The following is a 20,858-nucleotide window of genomic DNA, read 5'->3' on the forward strand; positions in this document are numbered from 1 at the left end:
AATCGTTAAAAAATCCGTCAACGTACAATTATTTGGACTAGAACAAGTCCTAGAGTATTAAAATAATGTACCCACAAATATTACATGTATGCAGTGTTTTGACATGCACACCAAGATGGCAGATAACAACCACCATCAGGAAACCTTCGAGAGCTTTTGATGATTGAAAGGCTTTAAAATGTCACTTCTTATTGACCCGATAAGTAAGAAAAACAAAATACAATTTCAATAAAAATTTGCTAAACCAACTCATATTTCTTGGTCAAAACAGGATGTGACATAATGCTGCATATGACTTCTTTGAAGTTTATCTGATTGAAATTGATAAGTATACCTATATAAGACAAAACAGCTGTCAAACGTGGCAAAATACTAATTTCTAGCAGCTGTTGTGGGTTTCGGCCATATTTGTTTTGAAAATCAATAGGATGTGCTTGAACTAATCGATTACTAGCAGCTGTTGTTAGTCAAAACGTTTTTTGTTAACAATTATACACAGCAGTTTCTTCCCTTTCACGATCTATGTCGACACACCTCAGATGAATATAATTTGCCCTATGTACATGTATGCTACCGGTAAGATTTATAATCATGATGAAGTCATATCAAAATTAACAGCCAGTTTATAATATTGCTTTTACATATTATAACTGATAATAATGCGGTGTCATCCCCGACACAAGCACACTTTATACACGCAAACTTGAGATGACGTTGGTCCCAAGACTTAAGCTCAAGCTTGCCCATTTGACAACATGTACGATGGCACCACAATTTACAATTATCACAATAAATTGAGTCAAGTGCACATGCCTCAAGGCATACACTACACGGAAAAGTTCCCATTTTATGAACAAATACAGCAGAAATATACAGAAACAATTAATTATCCTTTTAAATATCCAAATATAATAAAACAAAATACACAGAAACAATTAATTATCCGTTTAAATATCAAATAATACGTATATCCAACACTACATGTTCATAGCATAAAAAATAAAAACATAGCAATGACAATTGCCATTTCTGATACATTTTATACTTACCATATCTTCTCAAATTCTTTTTCGGCATAAAATAATTACTGCCATTGTACTAAACTTCTTTAATTTTACCGCCGAGTATGTCAACTTTCTCGGATATGTGATGTATCACCTTAACCGCTAAATGCGAAAGTAACGGCACGTGAGAGTCGTGATCCTCGTCTTTGATAGATATAGATCAAAGACAAGAGTAATTATTAAACGATATTATAGAACTAATATATTGGATAGTGGTTACTTACAGTAAAAAACACACCAATATATTGCATCTCAACTGATTCAGATATTAGATCTAATGTTATATAAGCGATCTCGACTAAAACGGATTAAATGATACTAATGTAAGTAAATAAAACATAAAAACATTAAAATATAATCATCGGACACAAGCAACTACTGTATTAATATTAAGATACTTGATTGAATTTATTTCTTTACACTTTTCTTTCCCAAATACTGGATTTCACTTGTCAAAATGTGGATTTCACTTCGCTTTCAGATCTATTTTCAATATATTTATCTAACTTCTTCATTTTTTGACCAATTCCATTTAAATTTTAAATATAAACCGATGATAATGCCTTTTCAATTATTTGTTCAAAAAAAAAATGTTAAAAATAAATGAGTTATGAGTGGATTTCACGTCTCAAAAAGTGGATTTCACTTGTCAAAATGTTGATTTCACTTCGATTTCCGATCTTTTTTTCAAAATAGGTCTATAACTTTTTTATTTTTGGACCAATTCCATTTAAATTTTAAATATAAACCGATGATAATGCCTTTTCAATTATTTGTTCAACAAAAAAAAAAATGTTAAAAATAAATGAGTTATGAGTGGATTTCACGTCTGAAAAAGTGGATTTCACTTGTCAAAATGTTGATTTCACTTCGATTTCCGATCTTTTTTTCAAAATAGGTCTACAACTTTCTTATTTTTGGATCAATTTGGATAAAATTTGAAATATAAACCCATTATGAAGCCCTTTCAATTATTTGTTCTACAGAAAAATTAATTTGCTAAAAATAAATGAGTTGTGAGTGGATTTCACGTCTGAAAAAGTGGATTTCACTTGTCAAAATGTGGATTTCACTTCGATTTCCGAAAAATTGCTCTAACTTCTTCATTTCTTGATATATTTCAATAAAATTTGAATTATAAACCCTTCGTTAGGCACTTTCCAAAATGTATACAAAAAATAAAAATTACTAATTAATAAAACTGAGTTAAGAGTGGATTTCACTTCTCGAAAACTGGATTTCACCTCGATTTCCGATCTATTTTCGAAAAATTGCTCTAACTTCTTCATTTTTTGACCAATTTCAATAAAATTTAAAATATAAACCCTTTATGAGGCACTTTCTAATAAATATACAAAAACAGAAAATTATTTATTAAAATTAATGAGTTATGAGTGGATTTCACTTCTCGAAAACTGGATTTCACCTCGATTTCCGATCTATTTTTGGAAAAAAAAATGAAAAATTGTTCTAACTTCTTTATTTTTTAACCAATTTCAATAAAATTTGAAATATAAACCCTTGATGAGGCACTTTCTAATAAATATACAAAAACAGAAAATTATTTATTAAAATTAATGAGTTATGAGTGGATTTCACTTATCGGAATCTGGATTTCACCTCGATTTCCGATCTATTTTTGGAAAAAAATGAAAAATTGCTCTAACTTCTTTATTTTTTGACCAATTTCAATAAAATTTGAAATATAAACCCTTCATGAGGCACTTTCTAATATGTTTATAAAAAAAATAAATTATTAATTAAAATAACTGAGTTCTGAGTGAATTTCACGTTTTGAGTGGATTTCACGTGAAATCCACTGGATTCCTGTATCACCCCGCACCCATAATAATGTATCTTATCTTATAATGTCAAATTTATTTTTCAAATAAAGCTAGGTATTTGTTGAAAACCCCCTTGAAAGTTATTGTTGGAAGTTCTCAATTGCAAATCCAGCATTGATATGCAAAATATATATAAATTTTCAACGAAAACGTTTCGGTACAATATTTGGTTGTTTTGTTATTTTTTTTAAAAACACACACATAAAAACAATACATTTTGTATTCCAATGGAAAATTACTTAAAAGAATTATAAAGGATTCAAATTACATATATGCCTTCCAAATTTCACGTCAATTTTTTTAATTATAATTAAGAACTTTCGAGAATTATATATATATATATATATATAAAACACAGTGATCGTACATTGGGCGATTTTCGACAAGCTCGGGGATTTCCTCACACAAGATTATTTGTACAAAATAAACAACATATTATATACAGGTCTAGTAATTAATACGAATACAGCTTTAACCGCTCAAATACTAATAAGATTGAAAAGATACAAGAGAGAGCATTACGGTTTATTTACAATGACCATACATCAAATTATTCTTTTTTATTAATTAAGTCACATCTTCCATCATTAAAAATTAGAAGACTAAGAACTATTGCATAGGAAACCTCTAAGATCATAAACAAACAAACACCAGTTTATCTTCACTATTTAGTTAAAAAAAACTTATTCTTTTAGGTATTGTAACACTGCAGAGGTACCCCAGGTAAGGACCACAAAGTATGGCCTCAACTCTTTCCGGTCAGCGGCGCCCAAACTCTGGAACTCACTCCCTCAGCACTTTCGTGACGAAACAAACCTGAGTCAGTTTCGGACTTTGGTCAACGCATGGAACGGACAGAGTTGTAGGTGTTCTTGTTGCGCTTTTCATAGTTAAACCTTCCCTTCTTTTTGTTTCATCCCTGACTGTTTGTTGTCATTCTACCATGCTTTGCCTTTGTCATGCTTTGCTTTTGCCATGCTTTGCTTTTGCCATGCTTTTTAGTTTAGTTATGTTTAGTGCTTACCTAGCCTGTATTGCATCAATCATATCTATTTATAATCAGTGCTTTTGTCATAGATATCCTTTGCCTTTACATTTGCTTTAAATGATATTTATGTGCTTGCATGTTCACTGCATAAATGTTTGCTGCAACTTCTGAGAGGCTGGTGCTAATCAGGTCATCTTGAATCTGATTCAAGCTGATATGTGTTTTAGTATCCTTTTAAGAAATGCACACTTGTGCTATTTTTTTCTTTTCAGTTTTTTTTATTAATTTTATCTTAAGATCTTTTTAGTCTACGGTCAAGATTAGCGCCAGCATCCCAGTTTTTAAATGTGTATACTGTATATGACATCTGTATTTTTGTCTTAATAATGTGCTAATTCACTTTTTTAGTTAGGTACAATTTTTTTAATACTTAAATATGTTATATAGATATATGCTTGTTATAATATATATGTAGTCAGTCAATAGCTATTCATAGCTAATGTTTTCTTTGTTAGTCATACCGACTGAAAATAAAATTTGATTTGATTTGATTTGATTTGCCGATGCACTTGTATAGTCTGCTGACGGCGCAAAATCAAAGTACACCATCGCCACATGATCAAGTAGTTCGTAAAATAATCAATGATAATAGTAATAATATTAATTTAATAAAGCGCTTTAACGTGTAATGTGTATTACTATGTTCAAATTGAATCCAGTGACGTGCATTATTGCATAAATAATTAAGATTACTATGACTAAAGTCCTTAGGCTTAACAACTAAATTAAACAAAATTAGGCAATCTACTTGCTGCGTAGTTAAATATAAAGGAATATGACATTGTAAAACGTACATCATATTAAATGGAAAATGGCCGAGGTGTTCCAATTTCCGCTAGCAACGGCTCAAACGGTATTAATTTTTCAAAAATTAATTATTCATATGTAGTTACCCTGAAATATTAAAACATCAATCATTTCATTCTGGATATAAAGCAGTTAAAGACGCAATATTAAAGATTTTCTTAATTTGAGGAATGTGATTTGTTATACATACACACTGAAATATATTAATGCCAATACATTCCCAGCACAGATAACGATAACATGTTATTTGTTGTTATTATCATCCTGTCATTACATGTTGATTTCTGTGAGTCTTAACAATATTTTTCAGCAGGTATATCTAATTCTGCAATAGAAGAACGTGAGAAAGTACATGAACACTGATAACAATGTAATTTACTATGTTTCTTGACCTTCATGCAGTCTTATCAATGTAAAAGCCATACTAAAATAATTATTCATACTTATTCCAGATGTTATAGTCACTGTAATTCAAAAATGTGCTTGTTCCAAAGTAATTTTAGTTAAACTACGACAACTATTGAACAGAATGTTGACTAAATGTGGTAAGTAAAACAGTATAAAAAGTGATACTAGTAAGAATGAATTTTCGTGTTTTTTTTTTTATAAATGCATGCGTGCCATTGAACTACATGTATTAAGTTAATTATTTTTTGTTGAGACCACCCAAACAGTAACATTTTTTACTCCATTATGTTTTATCGAATTTCTTATTTATACTTCAGCATGTTTTGTATTTGCATTCTTGTTTTAGTTGGCGCGTTCCTTCTGTCTGTCTTCTTGAAAAGTAAAATATCGTGTAAGTATATACAATTAAACCACAGAATAGTCACTGTCATTGTTATACCCTGAGTGATAGCTCCATTTACATTCAAGATATATTTCGAATGCAAAATAACAGTAAAATGAATATTTTTATTTGTTAATAATACCAAAAGTTGAAAGGTGGTTGCCTTTTTATGAAATTGTTTTAAGTTAGTCTACTTGACTTACACATTATAATTTATTATAATTGGCTTTACAGATTTCATATAGTCAATGACCTTGTCATTTACTTGGAAACAGATGTTTTCTGATCTCATGAAGAGAAAGAACTATTTCATATGGGGTACATCATGCTAAATTTACCAGTTTGAAACTTTGCTCAGTGTATATATCCACACTGGAAACGAGAAAGTACATGCTAATTGGAATTTACTGTTTACACACAGATGGACTGGAATGTTACATCTGCACCAATATCAGCCACCCGTCTAATTGTTCTGCTTACGCCAGCTGTGGGGAAAATCAGGTCCAGTAGCAAAATTGTAGCTTGAATTTGTTATATTCGAAAAGAAAAACATGAATGCTGAAGGGTTTTGTTAATTGCTTTATAACTAACAATCAGCCTCTTTTCCATTACGATAGCTGATCAAACATCATCGTGTTTTGTTTTTAAAAAGATAGCATTCTGGTTATATAATGATATATTGTAGACATTCGATTATGGCTACATCTGCTGTTATTTTTAATTATTAAATCTAATATTAAACCTAAGTGCTGTATGTGAATCAGTACTATACTTTTGAAGGCGTGTTTCTTGGAGCTAAGTGGTCCGCAGAACCTCAGAAAATACAGCCTTGGATGCAGAAACAATCAGGTTTTACAATATTATTTATGCATATATTAAATCATATCTATTGACCTTTAAAAATTCATATAAATCCAACTTTTGAATTTATTAAATTGCAACATATTTGAGCAAATCTGATATATGTGAATCTCCTAGCAATTGCACTGATTTAACAAATGGTCGATGCATACGTTTTATTTCCTCCTTCCCTTAACCTAGTTGTATTAGTATTTATGCAAAAAAGCTCAGTAGCAAAGTTAAAACATAAACCCGGTTTAATGGCACTGGGTAAACGCCAAAGACGTAGAACATAAAATCACAAACAAGTAACATGGAAGAACAGCACAAAACTCCACAAGCAGCACAGTGCATACATAATATATATATATAACTAGGTATGTTTATCAAGGATTGTTAGGTACCGCCTAATAACGGTCAGTAAAATGTAAATTTACTGGGGGTTTAAACCAGTTTAAGTGCACAAACCTCACTCTTATCCCAACAATCCGAAATAAAGATAAAACGATTAGCTCGTCTGTTTTTGTCTTAGGCGTCTCCATTGACGTCGTCGTTTTCATGAACACATTTAATCTTAACCATAACTAAAAACCTATTAGAGATATTCACCGAAACTTGGTACACATGTTCACTAAAACAAAAACGAAAACTCAATGGCAAGTCCCTAACAAGTTAAGATTTTGAATTTTACTTTTACCCCAAGATCAACTGTGTTGGGGGTTGTGCTATTCTTTACAATGATACACTAAGTTTTGTACAATTCAAAACATATATATGGAAACAAGAAATGAAAGCGTACATATGCATGTCTTTATTCTTTGTAGAAATATCTGTAACTCCGATTTATTTATTTAGATATGCACCGTCAAAACAAACGTTTTCCCGGGTGCGCTCGTTGGTAGGGACCTCCAATATCGCCAACAATCGGACTGTGCTGAATGCTGCTCACAGGACAGGTGCAACAATCGGCTATGTGCCCATCTACTACGTATGTGTTTATTAGTTTATTTCGAGCATGGGTATATCTATATGACATGTTCATCTCTGAATACCAGAATAATGAGCTTTACTGCTATCACGTAAGGTCTACAGTTGAAAACTAAACTGTTTTCAAGTTCTGAAAACACATTCGGAACTCCTCGACATTTTACATCCAAAACAACATCAGATGTATATTATGGACGGTTTACAATGTCAGAAATCTTTATATTTAACTATGCTGTAAGTAAATCGCTTATTAATTTCAATTAAGCAGTAACATTGAAATTTACTCCTGGGGATCTTAATTATTTATGCAATAATACACTTTACTGACAATCAATTTAAACTTAGATGTATAAAATACACGTTAAACACTACAACTCATTAAGACCATTGTTTAAAATTTTACGAACTACTACTACTGATGTACCGGCAACTTTCGAGGTTGTTTTCGATCGAAAATGACATAGGTGTTCCGAATGATGAAAACATGGTTGTTGTATTTGTTTCGCTGTTAATAAGTATTGAATGAGAATGTACATGAATCTCTTGACGTACACTGTATTTTGTTCCAAGTCAATTATGTTTTAGCTTAACTCCATTTTCACATAGTTTATGAAATACCAGCATACAAGTTAATTGTTTTAATCATAAATTACTTTGAGTAAAAACATCCAAGAAAGGATGAGATTGATAATTACTTTACGTAGCAATGACATCATGGTTGTTCGTCGTTATTTTCGATCTAAGCTCTGAGCGATTTATATGCAACTCTATTTCATTGCTTCCTTTCTTGTGTGTTGCAGCGTCCGATTGCGTTGACGACGGAACGCTTGACTGTGCTAAATTGAATACAATATTTAATGTGTGTGCCGACGTGCATCATGCAAAACATGTCTGTCCAAAATTCTGCAACCTTTGCTCCCTAGGTAAGGAGTAATTTCAACAATGATAAAATCTTAAATTTTATTTGTCAGATAATAACATTTTTTATTTAAAAAAAGGAGAAAGCTTTGGGATAGCACATCTGTTTATTTCATCATTATTCTGGCCGGAAGAAAATAAAGAAGTATTCTTTCATGCTTTTCGATGAAATATGGATTTTTATCAGTGAAATAACAACAATGAAAATATAAATTTGATATTTTCACTGCAAAATAAGGAGTGAAAATATCAACTTTCAGAACTACTTTTAAAATCCATTGTCGTGACTTCCTCTTCATCAAAACAGAACACTTCACTTTTGAAACAGAAAATGTTTGCAAATAAAATATTTGAAATTTAAAGAAATGTTACAGTTTAAATAAGTTTAAAAAAGATATATTTGGAAATTAACAACTTACCGTTTATTTGAAAAATGGTTATCCCTTTTTTTTAAAACGTTTTCTTGATCTTGAAGCTAAACGTTCGAACGTTTGCTTTCAAACAAAACAAATTACAGACGAAATCAACTGTTCGAACATAAATAGAATGTTATATCATCGTTCAAATGTATTTTGAAATGTTTGTTATTTTAATACGTAATACGAATTTCCCGGAAAATTCACACAACAATTTAAAGATTTACTGATTTTTTTTACCCCACCCACGCCTCAAAATTTGTCAACAAACTAGCGTGGTCCTCAACATTACCTGGAAATCGACCACTCTTCAAGCAAAACAGACTGGTCTCTGACAGTAAGATGGCTGAATATCCATCTATCATGAAACACACTCTTAAACTAAGAAAAATGTTTTATATCCAATGATTTTCCGCAATTGTTTTGCCAACACATTCGACCTTTCAAATTTCAAAAACTTCATTGATAACTGTTCATAAAATCTTTGCACTAAAACACGAGCGAATAATAAACTATAAAACAGAATATCAGAGAACAACAAACCGAAAATAGAAAATTTTGCATGAGGGGCGCCCCACGGGTAGCGGCGTAAATAACACCCTTTTCAAAAATGGGAGTAATTAAGAAAATAAATTAAAATTCTATAAAACTCGGAAAATAAGCATAAAAAACAACAGAAAATTTGTTTATTTCAGTATAAGATCGTATTTTATTCCACTCGTGATCATAGAAAAACTATATTTTCAGTAATATTTTCAGAAAGTATGTTTTTCTATGACACTCGTGAAATAAAATACGATATTACACTGAAATAAACAAATATCCTCTATCTATTACATTCGATATTCATACGAAAAACTACTGAAACAAGCTCAGTAGCCAAAAGTTAAAACATGAATCCCGTTTAATGGCACATGGTAAACACCAAAGACATAGAACACAAAAACCAAAAAATCGCAACAAAAGAAACATGGAACAACAGCACAAAACTCCACAAAGAAAACAGTGCATATATACTATATAAAAAACTAGGTGTTTTTATTGGAACAGCCAGTGAAATGTAAATTTACTGGGTGTTTAAACCAGTTTGCGTGCACAACCTAAATCTTATTATCTCAACAATCCAGAATAAAGTAAAAACATAAAAGATATATCTTATCAAAGTATGCATTAACTTGAGGAAACTTAATAATAAAACAAATAATAATAAACAAAGCATGGTACTTTTGAAAGACGCGGGGTTCGATATTGTGACAATCAAAGCTGATTCTGTGGAATTAAATAACGCTCTTTTGATAATTTAGCTGAAAGATCGTTATTGTAAAATTTATAAAAAGGGAATATTGAATATTTTGGGTGGGTTATGCAACATTTATCTAAATGTTAAATGTTTGTTTCCCGTCTGTCCTATATAAATATTCTTTACACGCGTTGCACACTAAAATATATCAAACATATTTAACAGTACAGTCCATACTCTCTTTAATGTGAAAAGTTTTATCCTTTATTTTAAATGTGGAACTAAATAAGTGCATAGTCTCCAACGAGTGCACTTTTTAACAGAGAGAGAGAGAGAGAGAGAGAGAGAGAGAGAGAGAGAGAGAGATTTCCTTCTTACTTGGTGAATTATTAATATAAACGTGAAGTGTTTAAAATAAAGTATTGTCGGCTCTGTTCTGTTCTGATCCTTGCCTCTCAAAACAATATCAGAGTTACGTTTTGGATAATGGGCTTGTCTTGCATTTGTAAGCATTATATCCCGATCTTTTCAAGTGGATGGGGTATGGTCAGATTGGGCCGATTGGTCAAACTGTGACGTCACATGTGGCAATGGGACTCGTTCACGAACACGATCATGTTCTAACCCCGCCCCTGAAAACGGAGGCCTTGAATGTGAAGGAGAAAGAAGTGGTCATTTGCTTTGCAAACTTGATCAATGCCCAGGTATTTTCGTTAAGTCACCTTTGTCTTGCATTTGTTAAAGATGAAACATTATGATCGTTAAGCTGTCCAAATACCCCATGACATGAGATTATCAACACTAACATTTAAAGCCAATAACAAACAAATTTCCTCTACAGTGATGTTCACTGCCAGTAGACAAGACACAGAACATCATTTCTACATTCGTGTAAACATGTATCCATTAAGGGTCCGTCCTGGCAATTATGTCTCCCCCATTAATGGGGAGACATATTGTTTTTTTTACATGTTGTTTTTACTTTTCGTTGCAAAATGATTTAGTCCATGGCGAATGGTCACAATGGAGCTCGTGGGGCACCTGCTCAGTTTCCTGTGGTATTGGAATGGAGCGGAGAGATCGATCTTGTACAAATCCTATCCCGGAAGGATTTGGAAACCACTGCTTTGGAGATGCTCATGAAAACAGGATGTGCGTGCCAAGAGCGTGTTGAGGTAATATTCAGTTTTAAATAAAGATAATTCCGTTACCAGTTTTCATCTCAAATAAAGAGCTTTCGAACAATTGCAATTAGTAACATTGTCATCACCTATACATACATGTCAAATTGTACAAAAATACGCTTTTTGACGAGAAAATTGTGTAACACCTGCACTTTTGCTTATTTATTATTGCTTATTTATTATTGTGTGTTAAAACAGAAAAATCGTTCGAAACGCAATGTAATTAATACACATGTATGATTATTAAATTTTAAGTTGTTGCTTTTTTATTTTGAAACATAACTAATAATTAATAGCTAAATATTTATAAAGATGGAGCATGGTCTCCTTGGCAGCCATGGGGCGATTGCTCCGTCACCTGTGGAACAGGACTTAGACGTCGTCATAGGACCTGCGACAATCCGCGACCTACTATGCTTGGAAGAGACTGTGCTGGAACATATATAGATACTGATGTTTGCATTACTAGCCAATGTGAGTTTGCACATCTTATACGTCTAAAGTATATGGTAACGTGTGTGATTACAGCCATTGTGGAACGCCTAACGCATGAATTACAACAACTCTTATTTTATCATTTATCTATCAATATATTGCCATGATGAGTTATCTGCATGTATACCTTTTACTGGACTATTTTATGCTTGATAAATCATAGTTATGAAATTCTTCTTTTTGCTTTCCTACAGGTAACGGTATTGCATTCCATGCTTACGGCCACTTAAGCCGTAGCTCAACAGAATTGGTTTTCCCGCATTTGATATTAAACGAAGGCAATGCCTACAACAATCAAACGGGCAAGTTTGTCTCTCCAAAGGCTGGGCTTTATTTATTCACAACACAAATGTGTACTACTGAGGGTCATGAAGTTTTTTTTCGAATAATGAAACTTAACACCACACTGACTGCATCAAACCACTTCGACAATGTCCATTGGTCCTGTTCCTCGTCTAGTGTGGTTGCCTCGTTACACACCGGAGATGTTGTATGGGTGTTTTTATACGGCGGCGTCACACAGTATCTTATTGATAACGAACCTTCATGGAGGTGCCACTTTTCTGGAGCACTTTTAAACAGTTCCTAAACAAACATTTTATGTATAGTGGTGCTCATTTCGTTCTTTTTAATTTGCTAAAATAAACAAGATCAGATCGCCTGACTATGTAGTTTGAAAGTATGCATGTCTCGTAAATAAACATTTTCTAAAATTAAGCGTTTTTAGCGTTATAAGTGGCAAATCTAAGTTTGTTTAAATGTATGCCAACGTTAAATTACTGTGACGTTGTTTGGTAGATTTGATCCTTATGTCTCCAAACAAGCTCATTAACATTGGTATTTGTATATACCTGTAGGGTACATTGTATGATAGGAACAACTTAAATTATGTGAAATATTGTGTTTCATCTGTAGACAACATACCATAATATATGATATAATATCATAATAAGAACAGGAAGCTACGTCTAGTACGAACGCTGTGTAAATTTTCCACAGGCATTGGGGTGCGGGTACTAAATACCTTTTTAGACACAAAAATACTTAAATTGACAAACTGGATAAAAAAAGTATGTTTTGTCATTTATGAAAAAAAATGTTATATGGAGTGCTATTACTAGAACCCGGGCCCGTCGTACACCGTAAAGTACACTTTTAGAAAAGCCCATTCCAACTGCGTTAAACTGTAAGTTTTCGTTCCAAACATATATGGTTATGTGTATTCATTGTACAACAGAGAAGCTGAATCATTGTAATTTATGTAGTTTTATCCATTCTATACACGTTTTTTTTCGTGTACGGCAGATGAACGACAGACAGAAATCAGTTGGAAAGCATTTCTTAAAAAAACTAAACTAAGAGTTATTGTAAAAAAAATATCACATTTATTTCATACCAATACGTGAAACATCTAAAAATATTACTTAAAGCAGTTATAAACGTCAACAGAACAAGTTAACGGCACGGTGAATGGTGCTCCAGATTATATAACTAGTAATAATGAAGAGGCAGTGCACGGATTATACTTTTTAATTAAGGTACTGCATGGGGCATTTGGCAAGATGATTCTGTACTTGCTCATGTGGTTTTCATAGTTTATATAACAAAGGACTGAATTTTCTAGGATATGTCATATTAAACTAAATGCTGAGTCTGAGCCAGTTCGGTTTTGTAATGGGCATTGTCCAAGGGCCAGAGCTGACATTCAATTAAACTTGACACAAATACTGTTTAGTTTAGTTTATTATGTTTTTCCAAATGTGAAGAGAAGTATAGCTGATACACATGTACAAATATATACAATACAAATAATAGACATAAAAGAGTAACAACAAAAATAAATAAACAAACGGTATGGACACACATATAGCAGAAAGTTATTTACAATATACACAAACAATACATTGGCTCTGACATTTGACAGGAACAGACGTTTATCGTCTGTTTAAATGTAAATCTGTTTACCATTGTTTTGTGGTAACAATGGCATATATTGTCAAATTATATTTCTTGCAAAATTCGACACAACAATAAAGCACTGGATTCGACATTCATCAGTTATGTCGAGATCGGTAAATCCTCTTAACATCTCTGATGGTTCAGATTAAATAAAATCAAGCGTCTAAATTGTTCTTCACCTACATGTAAGAAGTTAAGACCATAGCCGGCATCGTTCATTTACAAAATATGGACAAAAGAACGCCTTATACGGAACAATTTCATTTGCTACTGCATCACAGTTATGCATGCAATGTTATGTCAAGTTTCAATAAAAGACAGATACGTATCTCCGAAAGTGCTTCACCTTGACTATGAATGCAAACGGTTTTTGTTCAACATTTGAGGTTAGTAATAAGAGTGTATGGTTAACATGTCGTGGAACAAGGTCAGGCGTATAGCCCATGGCTTGGCTATATTTGTTGGAACCAAATGATAAAAAATGCGCTTATACGAAAGTAATTGACTTACACATATTGTTAAGTATAGTGATGATTGCAGTCAAATGATATGCCTCCTCCAACGCTCCTATTTGGAAACCGGCAACACCGTCGGACTATGCTCTCAAAAAGCAATCATGTCAAATGCATTAAATCATGATTTGTAAATTTGATGGAAAATGGCGAACTGATTTCTTATAAGTATGTGTTCCCCTTCATAATGGATCCAGGTGTGGTTTTCGAACCATTAAAGCCTGGATTTTTTGTTTGGATTATTAATACTGAACGATTAGGAAATTTAAAGTTTTTTTGGGTGATTGGGCTCGTCCAAACCAATTCAAAGTTGACTGATACATGTACTTTATTTTAGGCAAAAGTTAGGATTTTTCTTTCGTACGTTACATGGGAAAGGTCTTTTAAAGTTTAGTTTGTCTTTGACATATTTTTTTTTGAGATTCTACCTCATGTTATGATAGTTGATCACTGTAAATCTTTTAGCATTCACCAGTCATTTAATATTTTTGCGTACTCAGCTATTAACACGGTTACAATCTTGTTATCAGTAATTTATATTTTGCATAAATGCATTATTTAGTAAAAAATTAAGGGTGTATTACTAGAAATTTATGTTTGTTATAAATGTGTTTGTATCGATTACAAATACGAGTGTCACTTCAACAAAAAATGTTAGAATTTCTGAAGTACTGAGTTAACTTGCAAAATTGATTTACATGTATTCATGTATTGTTTCTATTTGTATTACTATTATCATTAGTATACGTATAACTGAATTTAATATCGAAAAATCATAACCAAAAAAAAACAAACAATGTGTTTGTTATTCGTGACATTAATTTTTAGTACATGCGTATATTTTATGTGTTTTTTTTTTATCTTTGCCTTTATCCCCGCGGTCATTCACACCTTCACGATTACGCCCGATACCTACTATAAAATTTTGAAAACAGAGACCGGATGAGACCGGGACCGGATGAGACCGGGACCGGGAAATAGTATCGCCCAGATGTTAGTACGACCGTATTGACTGATTCCTGGTTTAACAGTTAATCAATCACACCGTTCGTCGCCATTTTATAAAACGAATATCGGAGAAGTGTAAATTTTCACGCGAATATTCGATTGAACAAGCCATGCCGAGGTATGTATGTCAGAAAAAAACCTTTGCTGTATAACGTACTTTTAAGGTCACACTAATTATCTTGATAATTGGTGATTTCGTGGTTAAATCTGACATGCGCTGTACATTCGTATGGCTTTGGTTTATAGCATGGTTGAACCATAGTCCACCTAAATGGTCGTCAACGAGTCTTTTGACGATTTTTATTTTACTAAGGCAGACTCGTGACGTCCACCTAGCTACAATAATGAGCGATCAGGGATACTTTTTTATTATTTTAACATTTCATGTGTATCCCTGTAACGCTACAACTCTCTACTATTTAACACTGGACGAAACAATATATAGTAATATTATGCATCGATGTTGATTAATAATGATATAATTGTTACAAATGTACCTAACAGTGATTTTAACTGGGTTGGATTTGTCGTTAGAGTCGTTATTTTCACATAAATATACTCTGGGTCACGAAATGAGCGTAGCAGTCCACCATTTTTATACATGTTGATTTTTATCGAATAAATTTGTACCCATCCGTCAATGATGGTTAACCCTGTGCGCAGTCACAGTTATCCTCCCTTTTCTATGTATTGTGCAGAGCAACGCAACAGTGTTCAAAAATGGTGATACCTAATCATCATCATCATCATCATCATCACGAACATCATCATCATCAACTTCTCCCAACTTGACCCATCAAACACTTTAGCGTTCAGCGCATTGAAATGGTTACATTTTAATAGTGTTATTTAACCGAGCCTATTAACGACCAAAATATTCGAAATCCTCTACCCCGTTTCATACATGTACACAACCTGTCAGATTTGTCCTAGATTTACAGATTAATGGATACAATCGATGCATGTAAGTGCATTATGGTATCTGAACATGTTTTTTTTTGGCATTATGACATAAATAAATGTGTGTTTGATAGTAGGCAATTATATTTTCGTAGAAATTTGAATTTATGACAAAGATAATTTAAAAATTGTGGCCGCGAGGATCCTCTGCGCAAGGCCCGTTTGCTACTTTTTGCTGGGATGGTGGACGTCACCAGTCTGCCATAGTCTAAAAATTGTCAAAAGACTGGTTGACGGCCATTTAGGTGGACTAGACGTCCACCATCCCAGCAAAAAGTAGCGAACGGTCTTTGCGCAGGGAATCCTCTCGTCCACAATTTTGAAATTATCTGTTATAAATTCAGATTTCTATGAAAATAGTATTGCCGACTATTAAACACATATTTATTTATGTTATCATGCCAAAAAACATTTTCAAATATCATAAAACACTTACATGTGTTGATTGTTTATCAAGTATCCCATTATCAAAAATGTATTTTTGTACAATTGGAATTTTTCTTAATATTAGTTTTCGGCGATAGCTGTTTAACCTCGGTGTTGATCTAGATGTTCGACACATGACTTAGATTGCAGACCAATAACATATTGTATGAATAATGTTGAAGAAATAAAGGAAATGGAAAGTTACAAACTGTCCAAAGTTTAGATTGCAAGCCCATCGGAGTCACTTATAGGATGAAATTTTGAATCAAATTTTCTAGATACTTACATGTACTTCCCACTGCTTTCCTTTTAAAATAACTGTTTTCTGTTAAAACACATCAAATGTAATGTTTAAGTGCAAAATATTAAATTATTTTTAAAACATATATATGTTTTCAGTTATTTATTGTTCTAAGAAACTTATAAACCCCTTGTTTAAAACTCAATCATTATCTCCAGTTATGTGACATAGTCATCGATCTGGGAGTATTGGTCAATTGTTATAGAAAACAAGCGATGGAGCCTTTTTTCCCCTGAAATTCCCCAATAAAAAACTTTTTAAAAGCAATATATTATTTTAAAATCTTAAACAAAATCGCATAATTTTAATTTCACTGTGTTCTTATTTGTAAACATAGTGAAGATGTATGACGATTCTCAATACAACCAGAGAGGGGTATCCATACATGTGATAACGTCCCGGACGTCCGGGATTGTCCCGGAAATCGTATCTCTGGCACGGAGTCACGGAGAGTGCATGTTTGTCCCGGAAAGTCATAAAAAAAAAACGAAAAAAAATAATCTCGGAATCGGAATCGATTATCTTAATTTTACCAATGTAAGTCAGCTATTTTGCCTGTCCAGGACACTGGTCGTAAAACACAGGACATGTTGACACTAATCCGTTAATTGGTACGTGTGTCGTCGAGGTCATCATCAATCACCCGATAATTGATCTATCGGCCTATTGTTGTGCTTAACGAGTGGTGGAGGGTTCTTGTTTACAAATTCATTGTTTTCATATGGAATTGTTTGGTCTTATGAATGATAGCTTTTAATTGATGAATTGATATTTTGCACACATTTTACCGACAAACGAGCATGAAGGTAAGTTCAAAGAAAGTGACAAAATGAGTAAAAAAAAAATTAAAACACGGAAAACATCCCATTCCCAGTCTGCGAAATAACTTTTCATATGAACTTGCCCTTTCGGGCATCTCCCTGGCAATTTTAACTTGCCCGGACCAATTTTCACTTGCCCGAATAAATTTTTATGTCGACATCTGTGTTGGCATTATCTTTGGGTACAGGATGTTTCTTTCCTGGTTTAGCACCAGGAACATATCTCAAAAATGACATTTTCTGATTTATGACCTTCGTCTTTGAAACGCTTGCATCAGACTGGTTTAAATCAAGCGTCCAATCGGCTTTCAATTTTATACGCATAATTATAAGCGTCTATTGATTCGGACTGCGGAGTAAGTGTACCAGTTGATACAGACCGCGTAAAACGTCATCAAATTTAGCGACTTTTACAAAGTCGAGTAATACGTCATCAAATTTAGCGTATTTACTTTGTTTGTTGATTTTCGGATAAACGATTTCGTTCTCTTTTTTCACTTGCCCGATCGGGCAAGCAAATACGATTTTTTACTTGCCCGGGGGGATTTTTACTTGCCCCGGGCATCGGGCACATGGGTTATTTCGCAGACTGCATTCCTTTCAAATTTCAAAGTCGATACGTCGTTATACTTTAAACAACTTACGCGTCGATAAGGATTTTAGTGTTTTTAACTTTTTTTCGAACTATCGTGTGTATTTTTAGGCCGAAATAAAACTGACGATATGGGGTTTACAGGTGGTTATATAGAGTGCTTTAATCACGTGACCATGGTAAGTCACGGGATCGCTTTATACAGCCGACTGTTGACATGTCTCTATCAAAATTATATGCATCTCCAAACGGAAAAAAGCTCATCGACTGGAAAATCTTCTTTATCGTCTGGAAAATATTGTGTCATAAATTGCAATCGTTTTAAATGTGATAAAAAAATAAATATGTTCTCAAAAGCGCGGGAAAACAGGTGCCCGTATAGTTGTTTATTTCCTGTTTTGATGAAACCGAAAGTAGACTGCATAATTTATCCTCCTGGTTAGCACTTCATTTAAAACCTGGGAAAATATCTGGTGGTTTTATTTTTTCAAGAAAATGCAGAAAAAAACAACCATGTCAAGTAAAAAATATGTCTTGGCAGTCAAAATAGGTACATTTTCCCGACGTTAAAAACGACTAAAATAGCCCCAGATATGCTCTAGAATGCACCACAGACGTTCCCCATTTAAAAAAAATTCCAGGGGGGCATACCCCGGACCCCCCTGGTGTGCTTTGACATTACGACGAGTGTCCCGGAATCGACCCAAGAAATTATCACATGTATGGGTATCTGATTTTCATTACTCTGCATAACTTGTTGACTCGCTCTGGGATTTACCTTACCTACATAAAACTTTAGGAAAACCCTTATCGACCAGTTCGGTACAGAAATGGTTGCCTGTTCAATTATGAAACATTAGTATCTACATTTAAACAGAAGAAGAGAAAAAAGAAACATCACTTCTGCTGAACCCAAAACTCCTCAAAATTAACTATTAAGTTTATAAATTAGCTATTGTTGATCCTAAAAATATAATTTTTGACACTCTAGAGACAACAACAACAAGACATGTAAACTCTACCGGCTGTAGGTAAAATCTACCACGTTTGAGACCCCCCACCCCTCTATCGCTCACCCTATGAAAACTACTGCTCTTGAAAACATTAATCTAAACAAGTTTGGGCAAAAAATTTCATTTGAAAATTCTCAAAATTCTATCAAACCCCATAATCTGTCACTTGAAGGAAATGGTGCTGTAAACAACCTGTCAAATAACTGGACACCGCGACTGAGATCGTTGCTAATTTACGGCACTCAAGACCATGGGCATACTACTCTTCAGCATTATTTGTTAATTGGCATCCAACTTATAAATATTCTTTGTTAATCTTAAAAACATATATTTTAATACTTTGATCAAAACATTATCAGGGTTTCCGCCAGGAATTTCATAAGGCATGTCGGAAGGGGAGCGTTTGGGATGGGTGTCCCCTCCCGACGTCGATTTTTTTTTAATTTTCGTATCCAAAATGGTGCAATTTCCTGCATTTTAAACAAGTTTACAGTTATGTTCCTATGATTTAGAATTACCAACTCAAGTCCGATTAACATTAAAAATATTTGTGAAAAAGTTTAATGGTTTCTCTTCATTAATTATTGATATTTCTCAAGTTTTCCGACAATACAATATCGACGATATCGATCGACTCATGTTTCGTTTAGTGCGGGTATTATTTATATTGACACCGTTGACATCACAGCAAAACGTGTAAAGCACGCTGCATGCTGGAACACAAAAGAGCCCGGAGCAAAGCGACTGCTCGTGGGTGTATTCGTATTTAAAGCTGCTACAGCTAATATTTTTAAAGCCGGGTCGGCTAAATAATAACTTAAAGGGAATGTAATATGCATTTTCAGATTTATTTATCTTTTTTCTAAATAAATTAAAAGAACAATAAAATAATCAAAGTTTAATAATAAGCAACACAAAATATAACGTTACACTTTTAAACTAAAGACGGGAACGCGACTCAATTACATACGACGACATAGCATAACCCTTGTTTATAATAACACAGATATCTTCACACGGTTCTCAATAATAATGTAATAATTGGTTAACACGGACTCGGGATTAAGAAACAAAAAACGACACATGATTTATGTTACCGAACTCAAATAAGACATATTGTTTACTTTGCGTTCATAGATGAGTATAGTGATGAAGGTCGCAATTACGGCAGTGGTGTTTTTCACACATTCCCATTTTGATAAAGAATAAGAGGAGTTTGGTTAATTGCACTGTTGAACCTCACCGACACGCCTTCATGCTGTCGTCGATCCTGAATGGCTGATACAAATGCCGTATTAGTCCCGACACGCCTTCTGGCTGTCAGTCAACCGTTGCAACCGTTGCAATCGCAACAAAATTGTGTATTGTCAGAACTGATGATTGTTTTGATAAGGGTTGTCGCTAAGCGGATTAAAGCATGTCGGCATAATTAACGCATGTCGGTAATTAGCATTGCCAGCGGAAGGCACGTCGCGCCCGACAAGCCATAAAGGGCTGGCGGAAACCCTGATTATTGCATAGAAATAACATTTCCAAAGTTTTATTTATCTTCAATCAATGTATACAATTTTACGACATTTTGGCGCGAAAATTTACATACACAATTTTGCAGTCGTTTGCTCTATACCTGTAT

At 33.4% G+C, this 20,858-nt stretch overlaps 2 protein-coding genes and 1 pseudogene across 4 annotated transcripts in view; 2 read left to right on the plus strand and 1 right to left on the minus strand.

The window, feature by feature from the left end:
* The window catches only part of LOC128240696 (islet cell autoantigen 1-like), a 34,167-nt gene extending 33,748 nt beyond the window's left edge, over positions 1-419 (minus strand). For all 3 annotated transcript variants that reach the window (XM_052957432.1, XM_052957431.1, XM_052957430.1), the window contains exon 1: positions 335-419. The gene's annotated coding sequence lies outside the window, so the exon portion shown is untranslated. The remainder of the gene's footprint in view (positions 1-334) is intronic.
* Positions 420-5,974: 5,555 nt separating this feature from the next.
* Positions 5,975-12,504, plus strand: LOC128241051 (thrombospondin-1-like; annotated as a pseudogene).
* A 2,653-nt stretch (positions 12,505-15,157) lies between these two features.
* LOC128240185 (pre-mRNA-splicing factor CWC22 homolog) overlaps positions 15,158-20,858 on the plus strand; it is a 43,243-nt gene continuing 37,542 nt past the window's right edge. The window contains exon 1 of the mRNA XM_052956706.1: positions 15,158-15,230. Within this exon, the coding sequence (XP_052812666.1) occupies positions 15,223-15,230 (8 nt within the window). The 5' untranslated portion in view covers positions 15,158-15,222. The remainder of the gene's footprint in view (positions 15,231-20,858) is intronic.

This window comes from Mya arenaria, chromosome 7 (assembly GCF_026914265.1).
Source record: "Mya arenaria isolate MELC-2E11 chromosome 7, ASM2691426v1".
NCBI classification, from domain to species: Eukaryota; Metazoa; Mollusca; class Bivalvia; order Myida; family Myidae; genus Mya; species Mya arenaria.